Source organism: Marmota marmota, unplaced genomic scaffold (assembly GCF_001458135.2).
Source record: "Marmota marmota marmota unplaced genomic scaffold, marMar, whole genome shotgun sequence".
Classification (NCBI taxonomy): domain Eukaryota; kingdom Metazoa; phylum Chordata; class Mammalia; order Rodentia; family Sciuridae; genus Marmota; species Marmota marmota.
The window spans coordinates 52,428,434-52,450,922 of record NW_026000229.1 but is presented as its reverse complement, the minus strand read 5'-3'; the positions used below and the strand labels follow the sequence as shown (position 1 = coordinate 52,450,922).

The following is a 22,489-nucleotide window of genomic DNA, read 5'->3' as shown; positions in this document are numbered from 1 at the left end:
ATATATATATATATATATATATATATATATATATATATATATATATATATATATATTTAAAAAGAAAGAAAAGCCCTCAGTATGCAATTACAAGTAGTAGATATTTTAAAATTAAGTTTAGCTTGAGACCATGTCAATGTAAATCTAAATTTCAAATATTTGACCTGCCCATTAAAATGACTGATCTATGCCTATTGAGAACTGGGGAGAAAGGAGTATGTTTTGGAGGAATGAAGAAGGAAGCTGTAGGGAATCAGTTCTATTTCCTGCTTAAGGATCATTTTGGCTGCAGGGCAGGATAGGATGTGATGGTCAGCAGTCTCCCTGGCTGGCATCACAGTGCTCCTGCAAAAGCAAGATAGTTCTTCCCCTGATGGGCCTGGGTGTCTAGAAGTCCCTGGATTTGTGGTGGGAGGAGGTGTGTGGAGATGAGTTCCTTGGCCTTTATCCTTTATCCTGGGCTCTTACAGAATATATGTTCCCAATGAATTGATGTTGTAAATAAAGTTATTTTTAAAAGTTTATGATCCCAAATCAGTTTGCCAACATTTTTCTATTAATCCCTTATATAGCCAAGATATTTATTTTAGGGAATGAAGTGTGAGGAATATAAGAACAGAAGGAGGACTAAGAATTATTAATAGGCAAATGGGGTGTTTGAAAAAGATGTATTAAATTATTTCTATTTCATGATGATATAAATGGAGTTCCCTCCCTCCCTCCCTCCCTTCCTCCTTCCTTCCTCTTCCTCCTTCCCTCCCCCTCTTCCTCTTCCGCTCCTTTTATTTTAAGGTGGAATGGGTTTCCTTTGTGAATATTTACCACATTTTTTTTTTATCCATTCCTCCATGGGAGATGCAGGTGAATTCCATGTGTTCGCTACTGTGAGGAATGCTGTGATGAGCAGGGCAGTGCTGGTGTCTCTTGGATGTTCTGATTTTATTTCCCTTGGATATGTACCCAGTAGTGGAACTGCTGGATCATGTGGTGGTTCTATATTTAGTCTTTGGGGATGCTCCCTACTGTTTTCCACAGTGGCCATATTTATTTATATCCCCACCAACAGTGTGCAAGGATTCCCTTTTCTCCACGTCTTCACCAACACTTTTTATCCTGGGTCTTGTTCATGACTGCCATCCTAATAGGTGTGAGGTGATATCTCATATGGTTTTAATTTGTATTACTCTGATGATGAATGCTATGGTTTGGAAGGGTTTGAGTGTGTCCCACAAGGGTTCATGGGGTGAAATTTAATCCCCATTGTGAGGTTTTCAAAAGGGGGAAACTTAATCCCATGATGATGTCTGGAGATGGGGCCTTTGGCCGGTAAATAGGACTAACACTGTCACTGGGGTGGAGTCTCCATGATGATCCCATACTGGTAGCTTTACAAGAACAGAGAGATCAGAAGAGTCACATATGTGTGTATTCCTTGTCTCTTGCTGTGTGTTTCTTGACATGTGACATCCTGTACAACCTCAAGACTCTGCAAGCAAGAAGGCCATCACCAGACACATGCCCTTGACCGGGGATCAGAACTGTGAACCAACATAAACCTCTTTTTTTTTTTTCCCTTTTGTAACTGGAGCATTAAAGCTACATATAATAGTGGGGTTCATTTTGACATAATCACACATACATTGAATACAGTTTGTTTCATTTTAGTCCCCAGTACGTCCTCCCTCTCTTCCCTTCTCTCCCTGCTTCCCGCTTCTCTACTCTACATAAGCTACCAGCCTCAGACATTTTGTTATAGAAACTGGTATAGTAATGGACTAATGAAATTAGTGATGTTGAACATTTTTTTTCCATATACCTGTTGGCCTATGTATGTTTTCTTTTGAGAAATGTCTATTCAGGTCTTTTGTCCATTTTTAGGTTGGGTTATTTATGTTCTTGCTCTTGAGTAGAGCTCCTTATATGTTTTAGATATTTACCCTTTACTAGATAAATGTTTTACAAATGTTTTCTCCCTTTCTCTAGATTGTCTTTTTTACTCTGTTAGCTGTTTCTGTGGTTGTACAGAAACTTTTGGGTTTGGTATAATCTCATTGGTCTGTTTTTGCTTTTGTTACTTATGCTTTTTGGAGACATATTTTAAAAAATCTTTCATTGCCCAGCACAATGTCATTAAGCTTTCCCCCTTTGTTTTTTATTCCAGTAGTTTTACAATTTAAGTCTTAAGTTTAAGTCTTTAAATTTTTTTTTATTATTTAATGTTTTTAGATATAAATAACAGTAGAGTTTATTTTGACACATTAAACATACATGGAGTAAAACCCATTCCACTTAGGATCCCGTTCTTGTGGTTGTACATGATGTGGAATTACACTGGTTGTGTATTCATATATGAGGATAGGAAATCTGTGTCTGATTCATTTTACTATTTTTCCTACTCCCATCCACACTCCTTTCCCTTCATTTCCCTTTGTCTAAACCAATAAACTTCTTTCTATTCTTCCTCTTCCTACCCTCCCTTGTTGTGGGTTAGCATCCATGTATCAGAGAGAACATTTGGCCTTTGGTTTTTTGGGACTGGCTTATTTCACTTAGCTTGATACTTTCTACTTCCATCCATTTACTGGCAAGTGCCATAATTTCATTCTTCTTTATAGCTGAGTAATCGTCCATTGTGTATATATACCACATATTCTTTGTCCATTCATCTGTTGAAGGGCACCTAGATTGGTTCCATAGCTTGGCTATTGTGAATTGAGCTGCTATAAACATAGATGTGGCTGTATCGCTACAGTATGCTGATTTTTAAGTCCTTTGGGTATAAACCAAGGAGTGGGATAACTGGGTCAAATGATTAAGTTTAAGTCTTTAACCCATTTTGAATTTTTATATAGTGTTAGAGGAGAGTCTAATTTCATTTTTCTACATGGGGATATACTGTTTTCCCAATGCCATTTTTTTTGAAGAGACTATCCTTACTCCCATTGTGTGTTCTTGGCACTTTTGTTGAAAATCAGTTGACCAAATATGTGTGGACTGTTTTATGTGCTCTCTTGTTTATCCTGTTGTCCCATGGGTCTGTTTTAATGTCACTACTATGCTGTTCTGATCACTATGAATGTAGTATATTTTGAAGTTAGATAGTGTGATCCCTCTGGGTTTGTTATTTTTGCTCAAGATTGCTTTAGTTATTCAGGGTCTTTGTATTCTTTTATGATTCTTTTTCTATGTCTGTGAACATTGTTATTGGAATTTTGATAGTGATTGCAGTGAATCTATGGATTACTTTGGGCTGTCTGAACATTATAGCAATATTAAAATTCTTCCAACCTACTAATACAGGATATCTTTCCATTTACTTGTGTCTTCTCTCATTTCTTTCAGTAAACAGAACTTTTACCTCCTAGGTTAAATTTATTCCTAAGTATTTTTAATTTTTTTATAGCTATTGTAAATGGGATTGTTCTTCTGATTTCTTTTTCAGGTAGTTTTTTTGTTACCATGTAGCAATGCTATGGATTTTTTTTTTTAAAGAGAGAGAGAGAGAGAGAGAGAGAGAGAGAGAGAGAGAGAGAGAGAGAGAATTTTTAATATTTATTTTTCAGTTTTCGGCGGACACAACATCTTTGTTTGTATGTGGTGCTGAGGATCGAACCCGGGCCGCACGCATGCCAGGCGAGCGCGCTACCGCTTGAGCCACATCCCCAGCCCAATGCTATGGATTTTAAAATGTTGATTTTTTTTTAATCTTGTAACTTTACTGAATCCATTTATAAGTTCTAAGGATTTTTTTTTGGTGTGGAATTTTTGGGATTTTCTATAGATAGGATAATGTATTTTAAACTTATTATTTTCCCATTTGACTTATTTCTTTCCAAGATGCATATTTTTAATTTCCTTTTTTTTGGCCTAATTATTCTGGCTAGGACTTCCAGTACTATGTAGAATAGAAAGGGCAAGTGTGGGCACCCTTGTCTTACTCTTGCTTAATCTTAGAGGAAAAGCCTTCACTTCACCACTGAGCGTGATATTAGCTTTGGACTTGTTGAGTGTAACCTTTATCGGTGCCTACCTTTTTTTCAGTGTAACTCTCCCTACTTGAAGAAGGCCAGAGACCTCATTATATTGGTCTTTTTGAATTTGCATTAGATAGAATTTCAAGAAAGAAAATAAGCCAGAACCAGTGGGATTAGAATCTATAGCTGCGGGCTAAGAAATTAGCCAAGTGGAAAGGGCTCAATTTCTCATGTTCCTCTCTATCAGCAATCTACTACTAACTTCAGTTTGCAGAATTTTACAGAATTTTGTGAGTTTTAAAGAAATGTGTTCCTCTTAATTTAAAAATAATAAGAAATCATATGTAATTTGGCACATCCTAAAAAATATAAGGGATGAAAGAAAAATCACTCATAATTCTACTACTGTTATTTAATTCAGTTAATAGTTTGAAGTGCATCATTCTAATCATACACATAACTTTTTTTTGTGTGTGTGTGCTGGGAATTTTACCCAGGACTTCACATGTACTAAGCACATACTCTACCACTGAGCCACACCCCAACCCACATAGTTTTATCTACAAACTTGGGCTCTTAATTATTTTGATATGATTTTGTTTTCTTTTCTTGTTTTGTCATAGAAATTGATTTTTTGGGAATCACATCTATAGTATTCCTGATCAGCTTCTTCATTTTTTTTTTCTGTGCTAGGGATTGAGCCCAAAGTCTCCCACATGCTAGATAAGCCCTCTGTCAGTGAGCTACATTCCCAACCCCATGATCAACTTCAAAATAATTTTATTTTCATATGCTATTTCACTCTTAGACTATTTCATAGCCTAAGGTTTTGTTTCCCCTTGAGTTTTTAAACTAATCCTCTGTTGTTGGATATTGATATCATTTGTTTATATTCTCTTTCCTACTATAAAACTTGCAGTGAATATCATTTAAACAAAATTTTTGTGCATACCCATGATTGATTGTTTGAGATACATTTCTTTTATAACAGGAGCTTTAAATAAAACATATAAACTTTGTAAAAGTCTTTTATGATATTGATTGCAAATCTTCTCCTTACTTTCACATCTCTAAAAAGCTATTTCAATTTATACTCTTTTCACCCATGTGATGTTTTTTACTCTTTTTTTTAAAAAAAACACAGTTGTTGGTTCTCCTCTTTATAAATAATTGTCTTTTAATTGAACATTTTTCTTTCTGATTTTCTCTTCTTTTTTCCCCCAACTTTCTTTCTCCTTGCCTTTGCACTCCTTCATCAATTTATATTCCTTAAGTTTAAAATGATCATTTTTTAAGCTTAATTTTTATTCTGCCTTGCACATTTTGCTGGAGACAGTTTACAGAATCCTTATGAAAGATATCATGATTACACAAATATTGTGAACTCACTTAAAAGCGATTAATATTGTTGAAAGAAGAAAAAATGTTTATTAAGCACTTGAGTATCCATACCATGCTGAGGACCCTGGAAGATACCTGAGAAGGGCAAGGCATGGTCCCAGGGGCCTCACATTCTTAGTTGGGGAAATACAACCAATCTTTAATCTCGAATTAGTCATTTCTCTAATCATACTCTAAGAATTGTGCTTCTCAATCTTTTTAGATCCATACCTATGAAAATACTTGCTCATTATCCTCTGTGCTTTACCCCTCTCACCAGCCAGGAAGATTTTGCCTGGTTTTCTTTTCTCTATTACAAATTACAGAATTAGATCCATTGAACATCCTCTTTCAAATTACCTGGACACCTAGGAACTTCCTGTTCTGATGTGCCTTCTTGTCCCCAGTGGAGAATTACTTCCTTAGAGAATCATCCAAAGCAAGACTCCATGAAATTGACTCTAAGAAGCTGAATATGGGCAGTTTCCAGGGCAGGCCTGTTTTGATGAGCCCAGTTATCTGTGCCTCTTTTGCTCTTGTCTGGGCACCCTTGTCCTACTCTATCCCTGTAGTGAGTCAGCCTGCCCCAGCTTGGCTCCTCCACATCAGCACATGCTCACACCAGCAAGCCTGCTCTCATCTTCCCTTTATAATAACCACCCTACTCCCTGATCCCAAGCATCTTTCTTGAAGTTGGGGTTCTGCCTTGAATCCCAATAGTTGTCTTTCTTGCTCTATCCCTCACTCTTTCAGTTCCTTTGTTTCTTCTTGTCATCCACTCTCATCACTGACTTGATGGCCTAACCCTTTCCTCCCTGGAATTAGGTCCCTTAATTTCTACTGACCCAGTATACAGCACAGTGCCTGGTCGAACACATTGTGCATAACAAGTATTTGTTGAATGGCTGAATGAATTGGAAATATTCTCTTGTTTTAATTTAAATATGTCTTGGGCATAACTGAGGTATATTAACATAATACTAATATGTCTTTCTTCTTTCCTTCCTGCCCTAGAATTCTTATTTTTGTTTTCCCATCATTCTGTGTCAAGTTCTGTACTAAAGTTTGCACGTTATTTTTTGATTTTCACAACGTTTCAAGACATCTGTTGCCATCTTCATTTCGTATATGAGGAAGCTAAGGGTCTACAGGTTCACTGGTTCCTCCAAAGTCATTCAGTGAATCAGTGGTGGGCTTCATTTCTTCATGGACCCACTCTAGGAATCACTAACCCCTGAACTCATTCTCGAGTTCCAGGGACTTGCTCCTTCTGTCCTTCCCATGACCCTGATCTTATCCTGATTGATCACCATCCTCTTTGTCTGAATCCCAGTTGTGACCTGTGGAGTTGTGAGGGAAGGAAAAGGCTGAGAGGTCTTGACAAGGACCTTTACCAGAGAGATTGAAGCCAAGAACTGGGGGAAGGGGAAGAGCCAAAGTTTCGTCCACATTTTCAAACTGAGAGAGGGCAAGAGTGATGTTAGCACCCAAAGAAATGGGTAGTAGAGAAGTCTTGCTCCTGGATTGTTAAGTCAGGCTTGAATTTCAGTGACTATTCACTGGGTAACTGTTATGATTTGGTATGAGGTGTCCCCCAAGAGCTCGTGTGTTAATACAGGACTATTCAGAGGTAAAATTATTAGATTGAAAGCTGTAACCTGATCAATTTGAATGGTCTGACTGGGGTAACTGTAGGCAGGTGGGTATGGCTGGAGGAGGTAGGTCCCTGGGGGCGTGCCCTAGGAGGGTGCATCTTCCTTGTGGCCCCTTCCCACCTCTCTCTCTCTACTTCCTTGCTGCCTTGAGAAGACAGCTCTCTCTGCTACGCCCTTCCCCCATGATGTTCTGCTTCACCTTGGGCCCAGAGCAATGGAGTCTGCCGCATATAGAATGAGACCTCTGATTCCAGGAGTTAAAATAAATTTTTCCTCTTTTCAGTTGTTCTTGTCAGGTATTTAATCACAGCAATGAAAAACTGTGGATGAATCTCTTAGCTTCTCTCAGCCTCAGTTTCCCCTTCTTTTCCCTGAGCATAGTCTTATCTGATTCTCATGCTTGTCAGTTTGCTGGTCAAATGATGCGATATACGTGACGTGCTTTGTAAGGTACAAAGCCATATACACGAGTCAGCTGCCGTAAGTAGTGTCAGATGTGTTATTACTGGAGTCACATTGTAAATAGAGATGCCAGCTTCTTCAGTTGAGTATATCTATGCCAGGGCCAGCAAATGATGATCCATGGGCAACTCTAGCTTGTCTACTGTTTTATATGGTTGGTGAGCAAAGAGAGCTTTTTACATTTTAATATGGTTGAGAAAAACCAAAGAAAAATGTTCATGACAGATAAAAATTACATGAAATTTGAATTTCATTATCTATAAATAAAGTTTACTGGAACATAGCCAGACCCATTTATTTATATAACATCTATGTCTGCTTTCATACTACAGCAACAGAACTGAGTAGTTGTGACAGACGATATGCACATAAAACCTAAGGTATTTACTATCTGGTTCTATAAGGAAAGGTCCCAGAGATGAAAGAAAGTTCAAGGAAATCTGAAAAAATTTTAAACTAAATTCTCTTTCTTGATAATAAAGGTAAAAATGAAGATGTGTTTGTCTTTTTTCTCTTTTTTGGTGCTTTAAAAATGAATCCTCACTAATAAAAATATTTCAAAAAATGAATATTTATTCAGTGTTGGAACATTATTTTAATATTGAAGGCAATTAAGTTTAAAAGGTTTCCACCTCAAACCACCCTTAACATGGCTGTTTCAACACGTCTTTATTTTGATCGGTGCTTCTTTCTACTCTTGGCATATTTTGTAATTATGATCCATATCGTAATTATGATCTATGTATAATTTCATAGTTGATGCAGTCCTTTCCAGTTGGCTTTCATAAATATTACTTGATTATTATTCTTATTAGTCATAGTGGTTATGTTGCTATAGCATGGTACAGTTCACAAGCTGCATGTGTTTCAGAAATACTTCTTGTTCTTGCCTTTGATCAGATTCTTGCATCTTCAACTGCGACTGCAGTTTTGACTCTTTGGAGCCACAGCCAGGCCACCCTGGTTGCCCCATATCTTCTGTTCTCTGACATTGATCCAAGTGCCACATTATCTTAGAGCTTAAAAACAAAGAAAGATAAGAAATAAGGCTAAAGGAAAAATGTCAGAGAAAAAAGTGAATGTGATACTGTAAAGGTGACTTCCTTTCTTTTTCTCCAGACATCCCCAAACTCAAAGTAGTCATTAATATTAGAAAAACTATTTAGCAAGCAAAAATCATTGTTCACTTAGTAATGACTGAAGGGTTGTTTTCTCTGCTGTATTTCTGAATAAGTAGGCATAAAAATAAGACCATTATTGTCATTATGTTACTATTGTTGACATATTGTATTTTAGACCCCAAATCCCTTCAGTGTGTCCAATTAACTGAATATTATGAAATCTAAGTAAAAGACAGCTAGTAACATTTTATTCTCTTATTTTTTTCCTAGTGAGAAGCTGGATGGAGAAACTAAAAGATAAGGTAAGAAAAATCTCTTCTTTCTTTGGACTTATCTTGAAGGGCACAAGGTTTTGTGAAACAAAAGATCTGAGAGCTTCCTTATTTGATTCCAGAGATACAAGGCCTCCTCCAGGTGCCCAGCAGGAAAGACCCTTCCTTCAGTTTCCTTCCTGTAGAACCCAGGAGACACCTTAGTCTTTGAAGGTGGCTTTATAAGGGATAAGAATATACCTTAGTTTGTATGTTCAGCTGAAAAATATTCTTGACATATCCAGGTAGAGTTTCTTCTAGGGAGTTTCAGCAGTGTAATCCAATTCGGTTTGGCCTTTACTGTCCCAGTGTGACGTGACAAGAATCTACACTATGTGTGTAGTTTATTATAGTGCTGCTCCTCATCAAGTGTTAATAAGCTGACCTGTCTGGATGGCCAACTATGGAAAAATATTTTCCTATCTTGTATCAATTCTGCTGACATGGAGATTGACAATATTAACTTCTTTCCAGGTTCATATTTTCATTTTCTTTTGATTTTCAATGCTCTCCAAGTTTTCACTTTTGATTACTTCTTAATTTTAAACTGGAATTGCTCACAAAAATATTGATAGAGTCTTGAATTCCTTGGTGTAAGCCTCTGTCAGATTCTATTATCATAGCCTAGCTCAGACTTAACTGGGGGTTTTGGTTAAATGGAAATCTTTACAATATCAGATATTGAGTTACCTCCAGTTCTCTAGTCTCAATATATTTTCATTTGTGGCATTTCATATATTTTTATTATTTGGATCATTTTCCCATATTTAAATTATACTATTTATTTTGCTATACTCAATGTTAAAGGAGAAAAAATATTCAGTTGCGATTAAAATGATATAACTAGGTTAATTCTCACTATTATGTTTCTGTTTTTCAGTATAATTTACATATACATAGCTGAGACTGTTACGTGTTTGTTTATGTTAAAAATGATGTTGAAAACTTTAAGGCTGCTGAGGTCAGGGGGGACCAGTTTGGTATTTGTAATGGATCCCAGTTGTACAGACTGAGCATGATTTGGGTGAAGAAAAATTCAAAAGTGTAGAATTGGATATATTTATATTGGTAGCACTTCTTATTATTGTTCAGGGGGAAATATGATTCAAAGACTAGTAAACAGGCTAGGAATCCAAATACCATTTTTTTTCTATAGAAAATATCCCTCTGAGCTATAAAAAAGGACAAAAAATTGTCTTAAGAAATTAATTTGGCTGGGCAGTGGTGTATGCCTGTAATCCAGTGACTCAGGAAGCTGAGGCAGGGGGATTGCAAGCTCATAGCCAGTCTCAGCAACTTAGCGAGGCTCTAAGTGAGTTAGTGAGACCCTGTCTCAAAATAAAAAAATAAAAATAAAATTTAAAAAGGGCTGGGGATGTGGCTTAGTGTTAAGTACCTCTAGATTCAATTCCTGAGTATGGTGGCGGGGGTAGGGACCAACCAAACAAAAACAAAAACAAAACAAACAACCAAGAAATTAATTTTGGTATGTGACCCATATGAAATTTGATATTGCAAAATTTAATACCTGCGCATGTGTGTGTGTGTGTGTGTGTGTGTGTGTATTTAACACTACCTTTAAAAATCTGTGCAACTTTAGAGAAAGTTTCTATTGTTTCTTCCTATGAACCCTTTATTCTTATCTTGACTCAAAAGACTGGCACTTTCTTGCTGACCCTTTCCATCAAGAGAAACAATTTGATATGTGGCCCCTTGTTTTCTGGCTTATTTTGAAGTTTCTCCAGCCCTCTTCAATTTCTTCTCTAGCATTTATTTATTATGTCTTAATTTAAAAAATTGGAAGAAGAAAACTTAAGCTTCCAACAATGGTGATCATATTTAATGTCTATGTCTTTGTCTTTTTATTTCTTTTTGGATGGACTCATTCTGATCTTCCCCATATCCCTCTGTCCTCCATACTTGAAATATTCATTGCTCATCTGATGTGTCCATTCATATGTATATACAATGTATGCATCTCCTTCCTCCCTTCTTCATCTACCATCTATAAAAGTCTTGTTAGTCATTATCTTCAGAATTTGAGGGCATAACTATTGTCTCTTTAATGAAAGTCTCAGAATCCCTTAGAACTGAATTCTAAACTACGTATTTAACTTGGCTCTTCAGCCAAGCCAGGACACCCTCTTGGTTAAGCTTTATCAATTGTTCCAGTATTGATTCTCTATTAGTTAACTGGGCTCTAGAAAGGGTGGTGTTTTCAAAAGTTCTGAATTGCCCCTTTTGTTGTTGTTTAGTCTTTCCATATTAGTTAGGACTTAGATCAGCTATGAGTGAGGACAACCCCCAAGGACAACAGCTTAGCCAAGATAGATGTTTGTTTCTTATTTATTAATCTGGAGATAATAATCAAAGGTTAATTTGGATTGACATAGCGACAGGGACTCAAGCTGCTGCCGTCTGATGCTCCACTGTTTCTGACCTTCATTCCCAAGGTCACCTTATGTTCTTGGGTGGCAGTTCTAATTTGGCTATGTACATATTCTAGCTAGAAATAAAAAGAAAAAAGGGAGGTTAACAATATTACTTCTTTTTTTTTGAACCGGGGATTGAACTCAGGTGTACTCGACCACTAAGCCATATCCCCAGCCTTGTTTTGTATTTTATTAGATATAAGGTCTCACTGAGTTACTTAATGCCTCGATTTTGCTGAGGCTGGCTTTGAACTCTTGATCTCCTACCTCATCCTCCTGAGCTGCTGGGATTACAGGTGGGTACCACTGAACCCAACTTACTTCTTCCTCTTAAAAGGACAAATTAAGGCTCTCTGTCATTCTTAAAGGATGGTGGATAAAGGGTCTTCCTCCATTTAAAAATTTATATTACAAAGTTTTTACATTAAAATAACATGCTTATGGGACTGGGGTTGTGGCTCAGTGGTAGAGTGCTTGCCAAGCATGTGTGAGGCACTGGGTTCGATTCTCAGCACCACATATAAATAAATGAATAAAATAAAGTTCCATCAACATCCAAAAATATTTAAAAAATAACATGCTTATTTTAGAAATTTTAAGAGAAGTAAAAAAGCAAGAAGGAAAATAAAAGAGAATACTACTTTAAGATGATCATTATTTATTAACATTTTGCTATATTCCTCCAGACATTTTTAAATGCATTTGTGTGTGTGTTCTTTTTACAACATGCTGTACACACATATACATAATCTTTATAGTTTTAACATGCAATGAGTTCATTGTATATATCCCATGCAATCAAGTATTTCTGACTACATCATTAGTGACAGATGTGCTTTATTGCACAGTGAGAATGAGCCACAATTGATGTAACCAGTCTCAGTAGGAAACACTGACAGTGAAGTAAATGCTGTATTTTTCAGCATTTCAGGAAAATAGAGCCCTATGGTTACAAATTAGGGTATGAGCATTGAGGGCCAGAATTCAATGAGTCTAAATTCACCAGAACATCAGTCTTTTTTTTTTTTTTTGGTGGATCTGGAACATTCTAGAATGTACAAATAAGCATTGTTCTCTTTAGAAGAGTTACTTCTACACAAGGCTATCTAAACCAAAACAAAACACTAGCCCCAGTGCTTCTGGTGTCAAGAGGGAAACCCTAATCCAGTTCCCACAATACCACCAAAAATGTCCCTTGATAATAGAAAGAAGTGGTTGACATTTATTTGTGTATCAAGCTAAAAAATTTGCACGGGAATTGAGGCCAACCCTTCCAATGTCTTTATTTCCTTCAGCAACATCTTGTCTCTAGATGGAATTCAGCTCCCTTTTAAAAGAACATGTCTTGGAATTTTCCCAAGCCATGAACATATCTTCTTGGTGAAGTTTATCACCTGGCCATACCAAGCTTCATGAAAGCCAAGGAACAGTGTCTTTATTTTGTACCAAGTCCCAAATTGGAAACCTTATAGGGATAGAAGAAGAAAAATGGACATTGAGGGACAATAACACTCAATAACCTTAACCTTTTGGGTTAAATATCCAAGTTAATTATGCTTGTTAGACAAATCTTACCTTGGCTACTTATTGATGTATCTTTTCAACATATAAGTGGCATTTTCCAAACTGAAGTCGCAGTATCTATTTTTATTGTGTAATAAATATCAGCCCTGTTGTGGATGTCACCAAGACCATTCTGTTTCTTCTAGCTTTAGAAAGGCATTCAGAAGATGAACGGCCCAGATGAGACTTCAGAGCAGTGATTCTCCCGTGTGGTCTGGACCAGTGGCATCAGCATCATGTGGGAGCTTGTTAGATAAGCAAATTCTCAGACCCACCCTAGACCCTCTGCGTCAGAAATCCTGGGAATAGGGTCCAACAATCTGTGTTTTAGCAAGTCTGACAGGTGACGCTACTGCATGCTCAAGTTGGAGAACCACAGTTGCATCCAAATCCTAAGGGCACTGTCCCAATCTAGCAGGCTAGACACAGTACCATGTGTCATCTGGTTTTCTTAGAGCTTTCTTAACAATGGAAATTCCCCAACAAATCTATTTGCCTAAGAAGGGAGGATGCTTTTCTCATGAACTTCAAATAGAAACCCCAAATCCCAAAGCCAAATAAATAAAAACAAGTATTTCTAGTCATATTTTGACTATAATCTACTTAAAAAATTTTAAACTTTATTTGGAAATAATTTAAAATTTGTGGGCAAGCTATAAGAGGAAGAATAGTACAAAGAACATCCCTACCACCGTTTATTTAGGTGCACCTATTGTTGATATTTTCCCCATTTGATTTGTTACCTGTGGCACCCACACCCTTTTTGTGAACCATTTAAGGACAAGTTACTTATATCATGATCTATTTACTATTAAATACCTCAGTTCCTAAGAATAGAAATATTTTGTTAGTCAATCTTAGCACAGTTATTAGCTTCATTCCCTGTATCAGTGATATAGTACTCTTATGTCATCTGACATCTACATTTCAGTTTTTTCAATAGATCCTAAATGCCTGTATGAAAGCATTTTTTCTCCTCTAGTACAAGATTTAGTCTTGGATTATATAACATATTTCATTGTCATGTTTCTTTAGTTTTCTTTCATCTGAAACATTTTGTAGACATATTTTGTCTTTGATGATTCTGGTATTTTAAAAGAACAGTCCTTTTTTAAAAAAAAAAATAGAATATTCTTCATTTTAGGTTTGTTGGCTGTTTCCTTGTGATTAGATTCAGGTGATGCCTTCTTGGTTGAAATAATCCTTCAGTGGAATTGCATCCCTCTCAGGGTGTCATTTCTGGAGTCACATACACATCCAATAATTTTGAACAAACAGAAGGTACTAGTCACAATTTATAACTTAAAACATGTGTATATGCCATCTTATTAATTTTCATTTTTTAAAGAAATAAGAGGCAATTCTAAAAGAAGAGCTTGCTTCCTCTTATTACTCAGTTTTCAAAAAACGTTTGAATTATATTTGAAGACAATGGATTGCTTTGCTTCCATCTTGTAATTTTCTTGTCATTTGAAAGCAAGGCAGATGTTACCAGAAAAGAAAAAAAAAAGAAAAAGAAAAAGAAAGGAAGGAGTACAAAAAAGAGAGATTCAGTGAATTCTTGTGGAATCTGCATGATTTAAAACTCTAGAAACAAGAAGTCCAAATGTGTCAATAAGAATAAGGAGTGGTGTGTTTTGGAGTGTTCAGGTTGGTGGAGTGGGGTTAAGTTCCATAGCTGGTGGAGACCCATGCAGGGGTTGCTCAAGTTGACCTTCCAAAAGGCCGAATATCGTTCATAGCTCTGAAAAGTCTAGTTGACTGGGTTTCTCACATTTATGGTGAGAGCACCCCAATTTTTCTTTTATCCAGTGTTTTCCTACATGGAAAATTACAGAGTGTTTTAAATAAGCCTTAAGCAGATCTGGAAGAATTTTGGAAAAAGTTTGGGCTTCTACAAAGCATATTAATTTGTTGAAAAACTGACTGGGCTTTGTTTCTTGAGGAAAGATACTTAGTATGCTGATGAAAAAATGCTATTGTTCTCAAATTAATGGAAAAATTTCCATATTTTGTCCTAACTTAAGACTTTGAAAGGCAGAACCAGTGAGGGAGTTGGCTGAGCACAGGAAGAGGTGCTTGTCTACCTTGGATTCGTAGCTAGAAATGTTAGGAAAGGGCCCCAATGGCACAGACCAGTCCTTTAGGAAAATTTTTTTCTGTGCATCTCTCTGTTTTTTGCTTATACTGAAAGATAATAAAAATAGTTTGTGCTATATTAAAAATTAAAGAAATAGTCAGATAATTGAATAGATCCCCCTCCTCCACATAAGACTTACCTAAAGTACTTTTTATAGTTTAAAAAAAAATTTTTTTGGGGGGGTACCATGGGTTGAACTCAGGGGCACTCAATCACTGAGCCTCATCCCCAGCCCTATATTGTATTTTATTTAGAGACAGGGTCTCACTGAGTTATGTAATGCCTTGCTGAGTTGCTGATGCTGGCTTTGAGCTCCAGATCTCTTGCCTTAGCCTCTGGAGCTGTTGGGATTATAGGCATATTCCACTGTGCCCTGCAAAAAAATTTATATATTTTGTTTAGATAAGTTTCTAGGGAGACAACCCCACATCTGGGTTTTCCCCTGAAGGCTCTCTAGGTTAGTACATACCCGTAGCCCGTGGGCGTTTTATTTGCCATCATGCAGGGGTCCTATGTATTATGATGGGCTTTCCCTGAGCGTGGGTGGATCCTGAGCTATTTACTTGAGCCCAGGGATATATGGGGATCTCTCTGCTCTTTTAGAACCAAAGTGTCTAGAGTAACTCTTGATGGTCTTGGGACATGCATAGGTTTGATACCTCCAGGATCTTTTGGAGGTGTCAAGGCTGTTGGTAGGGATCTTTGTGCCCCTTCTGCCACTGCCTTTCTCTGGGGCTGGGAACACTCAGAATTCTCCCCCCACCCTTGGCATCAGTCTTGTCCACTGAGCAGATTATCCCATTCATAGAAGTGAATCCATCCATCTTATGTACATGCTTTCTCCTCGTCCCTTTTTGCCTTTTCTGTAACATCTCACACCCCTCCTATCTCGGCAGGCTCTTTTCTTCCCTGTTGTTTCCAGCCACTCTCACATTCTGCTCACTCACAAGCACTTTGAGCTTTCCTTTCTTGCTGTAATGCAGAAGGGAGGGAGGGAGGGAGGGAGGGAGAGAGAGAGAGAAAGAATATCGTTGCTGCCAAGGCTCTTCTTTTACCCTCCAAGGAACACAGTATTCCAGAGGACACTCCAACCCCCTTGAAGCTCCACTCAGGCTGTTTCCAATTTATAGCATTTTAATAGTCCTGGCATTCTCAGAAGCTCCCTTTATCCATCTTTAATACAAATTATATTTCTGTCATTTCTGTTGACAAATGTGCATAAGCACGTGGCTGGAGGGGCCACTAGATCTGGCCGACTGATTTCAATACTTCACTTCTAAGTATTTGAAATATCCCAAAATAGTCATACCTCTCTCTGTTGCCTTCTCTTTAGAAAGCACTTTTTTTCCCTTAGATTCTGTCTTATTTGATAACAGAGCAGAGAACTCAAAGCCTCTAAAATCCTGCTGCCATCAGCAGAAATGAGGAACCCAGGGCTGTGGTCTGTTCAGCATCCTAATGTGTGTTTCCTTTTCTATGCAGGCTGGCTACATGTCTGGGATGCTGGTTCCTGTAGGAGTGGGGATAGCTGGAGCCTTGTTCATCTTGGGGGCACTCTACAGCATTAAGGTTATGAATCGCCAAAGGAGAAATGGCTTCAAAAGGCATAAAAGAAAGGTATGGAACCAACGAGAGCAAAACCTAATCAGTTTCAGAACATTCTTTGCTTACCTAATTTGCTTAATAAAGCACATAGGGTTTAATGGTGCACGAACGGTGTTGACGTGCCCAGTGGTTTGGATTAGCTGCTGCAGCTGCTGCCTCGCTTCATTGGTTAGTGTGTCTTTTAAAGTGGGCCTGTTTCTCAGCTTTGTTCTGTGGCAGAGAGAGTTTAATGTGTTTCTGTTTTCTTTCTCTAGCAGAGAGAATTCAACAGCATGCAAGATCGAGTAATGCTCTTAGCTGACAGTTCTGAAGATGAATTTTGAATTGGACTTGGGTTTAATTGGGACATTCAATGATGTTGTAATTTTGTTTTTATTTTGGGGGAAAAGAAGAAGAAGAAGAAGAAGAAAGAAGAAGGAAAAACAACAACTTCTATTGCATTGCTGCTATCAGGCCGTCAGTTCTAGACCTGCTGGGTAGTAGATTTTTCTTGCACTGAGCAGAAAAGGCATGCTGTAAACTAAATGTAACACACAGTGTTTGGTTATTCTGTAGTGAACTTCCTGTAACAATGGGCTACAATTTATACATACACAACATAATGTTGTTCAGTAGAAATAGCTGGATTAGGTAGGGTAACTATTTTGTATTTTTCCACTGTCTTTTCCTTGACTTGGATTACTTGCATTAAGTGTGATGATTGTAGCCACCAAGGCATGCTCGACTTTGAAATTGAAATCTTAACAAAGAATAACTTCTCATAATCACACTCTACCTACCTGAGATTGTAGGCTTGGGGGCTATGGTACATCCTGCATTTGTATCAAAACCAGCGTCAGCTGAGAATGAATAAGAAAGATCTCAGCCCATTAGGAGTACATGTAGATTTGTACGTATCTAGCTTTGTGTACGTCAGTTTCCTAGTTTTATTGTTTTCATCTTTTGTTTTATTCTTATTCTTGGCAAGGAAAAAAATGCATCAGAAGTAATACATTAAATTGACTTTTAATATATGTTTGCTCTCTTAAATAGTGTCATTAAGTCCAAGAACGTCTTACGTGTTTATCATTATGAGATATTCTTTTTGTGTACTATTTGACTTTGCCAAAAAGAAATGAGGAAGAAATCTCTGCCATTTGGCTTTGTGCTTGCATGACTACTACTATGAATAATTCAGAGTATTTATTTTCCACATCTGTGGTATTGGCTATGGAGAGAGTGGACCACCATTGGTACTTTTTTGGCTTTATTATAAAAACATACATTCTGTGGTAGAAGCAGGCTCAGCACCCAGATCCCTTGTACACAGTGGAACTCATGGGAAACCAGCTTCTCTCAGGACATCTCATCATGGGAATGATAAAATAACTGTTCAGATCATTTTTCATTTCCTTTGGAATATGATTCCCTGCCCTATACCAAAATAGGATATTAAAATTACCCTATTTGAATCTGGGCATTTGGGACTTGTAGTTAGTTGAATTTTGGGGGTAGAGATTGACTCATTTCCATGGAAGGATAAAGGTTAGTAACAATAATATTACTATGGAGAACTTGGTTGTATTCAATGAGCCTGTTCTACTATGTCAAGCTAGTTACAGGCATTCCACATAGCTACTGTTTTCATTTGACCAAAGATGGAACTGAAGCAGAGATGTGAACCAGTTACCCAAAGTTATATCCAGGAAGAATCAGCATGAGAACTTTCTTGGACTTAAAACCATGTGACATGTGCCCTTTTCACATACTTCAGAGGGAACAGTAACATTGCAGAATCCTTCTTTAAAACCAAGAGTGTAAGGAAATAGCTGCTTGGTGAAGGAGCATTTGTGCTTCTGTCTTTGTTGAATGAATGATGAATGATGCCTTACTAATTTCTCTTTCACACAAGTTCTTTCCTTCCATATAAATTTAAGTATCATCACTAAGGAACTAATAGCAAAAAATTTCCTAGAATCCATTCTTGAATGATAAATGTTTCACAAGAAGGCTTCATTCAGTAATTTCAACTTTTTGTCCAGAGAGGTAAACCAATGTGTGAAACTGATAGAAATGAAAAGTTTTGTAGAAACAAATAGAAGTTAGCCATTGACAGGGTGGCTAAAGGTTGGATTTTAAAAAATATCATTCAGAACCATGACACTTAAAAGTGATTTGTAATTTCATGAGCAGAGCCATCCTGATATTGCAGAAAGGATGTTCTCTTTTTCTGAAAGCAGCCTCTTATTATAAGTGTTCCTCAGGTTGAGTAAGTAGGCATGGGGGGCATTGCTGTCTGTATTCTTGTTTATAGCAAATATGTAATAGTTTTACTTAATTTAGCAACAACACATGGGTGACACTGATGGTCACTAATGTCTGGGACTACTTACTCAATCTGTAGCGTTAACTTGTTGTAAAGTTCAAACTCTAGTATAATGAAGTCACAATAATAGACACTTAGTTTTGTTTTTCCATGAGGATGACATTCATGTGAGTGTAGGCAGAAGCAGAAGTGTCTCTGCAGCCTTTTTTGGGACACCCATCTATTAAAGTAAGAGCTGACTTATATCATAGTAGATTTATGTACCAACTGGTTTAAACATTTGGATAAATGAAAGGTGGTATAGATATAAATTGACTATGATTTAGTCTTAAAGGAAGGAAAACTATTAATAATGTGGATGAACTTAGAGAACAGCATGCTAGGTGAAATAAGCTAGTCACAGGGTAAATACTGCATGATTCTAATTATATGAAATGTCTAAAATATTCAAGCTCATAGAAGCAGAGGTAGAACAGCGGTAGCCAGGAACTGGGGGAGGGAAAAATGGGGAGGTGTTAGTCAAGTGGTATAAAGTTTAAATTGTGCAAAATAAATAGCTTCTAGAGACCTGCAACATAGTGCCTATAGTTAACAATACTGTGTTGTGCACTTAAAATTTTAAGAGGCAGAGCTCACATTAATCATTTTTACCATAAGAAAGAGAGACAAGAGAAAGAAGGGCCCTGTGGCAAGAGACCTTTTCTTAGTCATGCTATCCAATATGTAACACCTGCCGTAGTGGTGAAAGGAAAACCAATGTCAAGAGAAAAGATGGAAGCTACTAGAAAAAGAATAGAAGGCTGGGGTGAAGAGAAAAGTGATTCTTCCTTACCCCTGATGTCTTTTTCTATAGTCAAAGACAATATTAGTCTTTTAAACATCTTTAATTTTTTTTCTCTTCTGTAAGCTGTTTCTTTCAGTAGCTGCTGGCTTAATTTATATGCAATATTTGGAGTTAATTAGTATCCCAGGGTAACGGAGTCCCTTAGCAATGCCTTCGTCTTGGCTGCAGCTCAAATGTAGTTTTCCAGAAATACACTCTTAAAAGTACCTGCGTCTCTTTTGTGGGTAAAAAAAACGTGAGGAAAAATTAAAGCAAAGTTTTAGAAAAAAGTTAAGGGCATTGTGCATTGTCTTGTGGTATAGTCAACCCAAACTGGTTTCTCATCTCATTATTTTATTTTTGTGTGCTGTGAGGATTGAACCCAAGAACTTGTGCATGCTAGACAGGTGCTGGACCAACCACTGAGTTACATCCCCAGCCCTCGTATATATATATTTTTAAAGGCTTCAACTTAAAATTTAAAATGTTATGGAGATGAAAGCAATATGGAACAATATAATGCACTCTGAATGCCTAGTGCTTCCTGTCTCTGTGCTTCCAAATATCTCCTTCTTGTGGAAATTCAAACAAGACATCTTATTTGGAATCACATTCATAACTTGGGGGAGAAGAATCCAAGCATCCAGACATCCTGATTTCTGTGGATGTGAATAATCAATGCTCCTACTAGCTTCCAAAAATGAAAACAAAAACAGTTTTTGGGAACAAGACATATTACTTAGCTTGAGCTTCAAGTTGTATGGCCTTTTGGTAAGACAGGCTTTGTTTTGAGCACAGAGACTCCTGAAGAGGCAGGATTACGATTGAAGAAAGGGTCTGTCCTTCTTCGGGTATGTGAGATTTAGGTGACAAGAAAAGACATATGAGGAAAAGAAGATGGAAGAAAAATGAAAATACAAAGCAGATATAAATATGGCACAGAAACATGAGACTGTCCTAGAGGAGGCTGAAGTTCTGAATAGAAAAATGATAAGCAAAGAGAAGAATGCAAATGAGGAAATTAATTAGCAGGGAAAGGGGCCATAGAGCTACACAAATCTAATTTTGCTTCCATCCCTTCCATCAAAGAAAATTACCTTACAACTGGGTGGAATTGAGTATGGTTGGGAAGAAATTGAAGTCCAAGATGAATGAGAAGATGAAAAGTGTGTGGTTACTTTAAATGAGCTTAAGCTCAGTTAATAACTTCCTTAATTACACAGACTTCAAATGACTGAATATAAACTTCAAGGAATAGGAAATAATTTGAAAACAAAGCAATTTTATTAACTTCATAAAGGTTCCATATTTGAACATTTGGCATCCCTATAAGACACACACCTCCTTTTTGAAGTAGCTATTAGACTGGTAAGATGTGGATGGACTAAGAATAGACATCTAAATACATTGCTCTGATAATTATAAACTTCAGCCATCGAAATGGCTGGAAATCTAATCCTGATGCTTGATTTCTACATGCAGAGAAGAACAACATCAAAATCACCATTTGTTTTGTAAGCTGATGTTACATAAATTCACTGGGAGTATGATTTTTGAAGCAATAGGTCTATGTAAATCCCTATTAATTAACCCAAATTTTTATTATGAGCATAGAGGATAAAGAGAGAAAGAAAGAAAGAAAAGAAAGGAGGTGGGAGGGATGGAGGAGCAAAGAGGAGGGGAGAAATGTCCCCTACGAAATGGCAGCAAAAGTACAAAGAAAGAAATCGTCTCTTCGCTTGTTCTAGTTTTCTTAAAAGCACAAATATTGGTACAAACTCTCAAATTTTCCACAGGAAAGCAAAGATCCTACTCTCCCTTCTTAAAAAGCAAAAGGAGCAGCAATACAACAATAATCACTAATAGTTTGTAACACAGAGTGCGAATTCTCACCACACCTAAGACTGCAGTCTCCAGACCTGAGATAAAAGACAGTTGTTGCTGAAAGGTGTAACCTTTTGTGTGAGAACATGGAGGAATGGAGAGGAGTAGAAACAGAAGAATTGTCTGTTGGGAAGAAGTACTATCTTGTCTTTCTTCTCAAAGTTCATGGGTAGAAAAATAGTGCAAGCAAATGCCAAGGGAGGTGCCCACTGGGTTACTTTACTACCTGGAAGGTGGAGAGGCCATCTGTTCTGGTCTCAAAAGAATAAACTGGGTATTGGGTCAAAAAATTGAGGGTTTTTTTTTTAATGACCAGTACCCTGTACATCTCAATATTTTCTCCCTAATTAGCAGTTGGATAAAGAAGGAAACCGAAAGCCTTTGAAGTGTTTCTTCTATTTTATGTCTCACAGTATGGCCACAGCATTTGTGCAGTTTCAGACTTCTTCATGACTGGAATGACTAAAATATAATCTCAGGAAAGTGTAAGAACAGTATTCCAAGAAGAAGTTTTGATACAAAACCTTCAATAATTATTCCCCCCTTATTTTTTTTCTTTAGGTAAGAGAAAAAGGAAAGGAGGGAGAATTCCAAATAGTTTTATGATTGAACTAATAAAATCCCGAAGATCTAAGATTGGAGAGTGTTGCTCAGTGGTAGAGTGTTTGCCTATCATGCATGATGCCTGGGTCCTAACCCCAGAACTGCAAAAAAAAAAAAAAAAAGGGAAGGGAGGGGAGGTGGAAGAGAGAGAGAGAGAGAGAGAGAGAGAGAGAGAGAGAGAGAGAGAGAGAGAAGAAGAGAGAGAGAGAGAAGAGAGAGATAGGAATAGAG

General features: G+C 37.2%; 1 protein-coding gene across 2 annotated transcripts in view; it reads left to right on the top strand.

Annotated features, from left to right (window-relative positions):
• Nucleotides 1-21,932, top strand: part of Armh4 (armadillo like helical domain containing 4) — a 120,584-nt gene extending 98,652 nt beyond the window's left edge. For both annotated transcript variants that reach the window (XM_048793010.1, XM_048793009.1), the window contains 3 exons: nucleotides 8,863-8,894; nucleotides 16,521-16,655; nucleotides 16,898-21,932. In XM_048793010.1, the coding sequence (XP_048648967.1) occupies nucleotides 8,863-8,894; nucleotides 16,521-16,655; nucleotides 16,898-16,966 (236 nt within the window). In that variant the 3' untranslated portion in view covers nucleotides 16,967-21,932. The remainder of the gene's footprint in view (nucleotides 1-8,862; nucleotides 8,895-16,520; nucleotides 16,656-16,897) is intronic.
• Nucleotides 21,933-22,489: the final 557 nt, after the last annotated feature.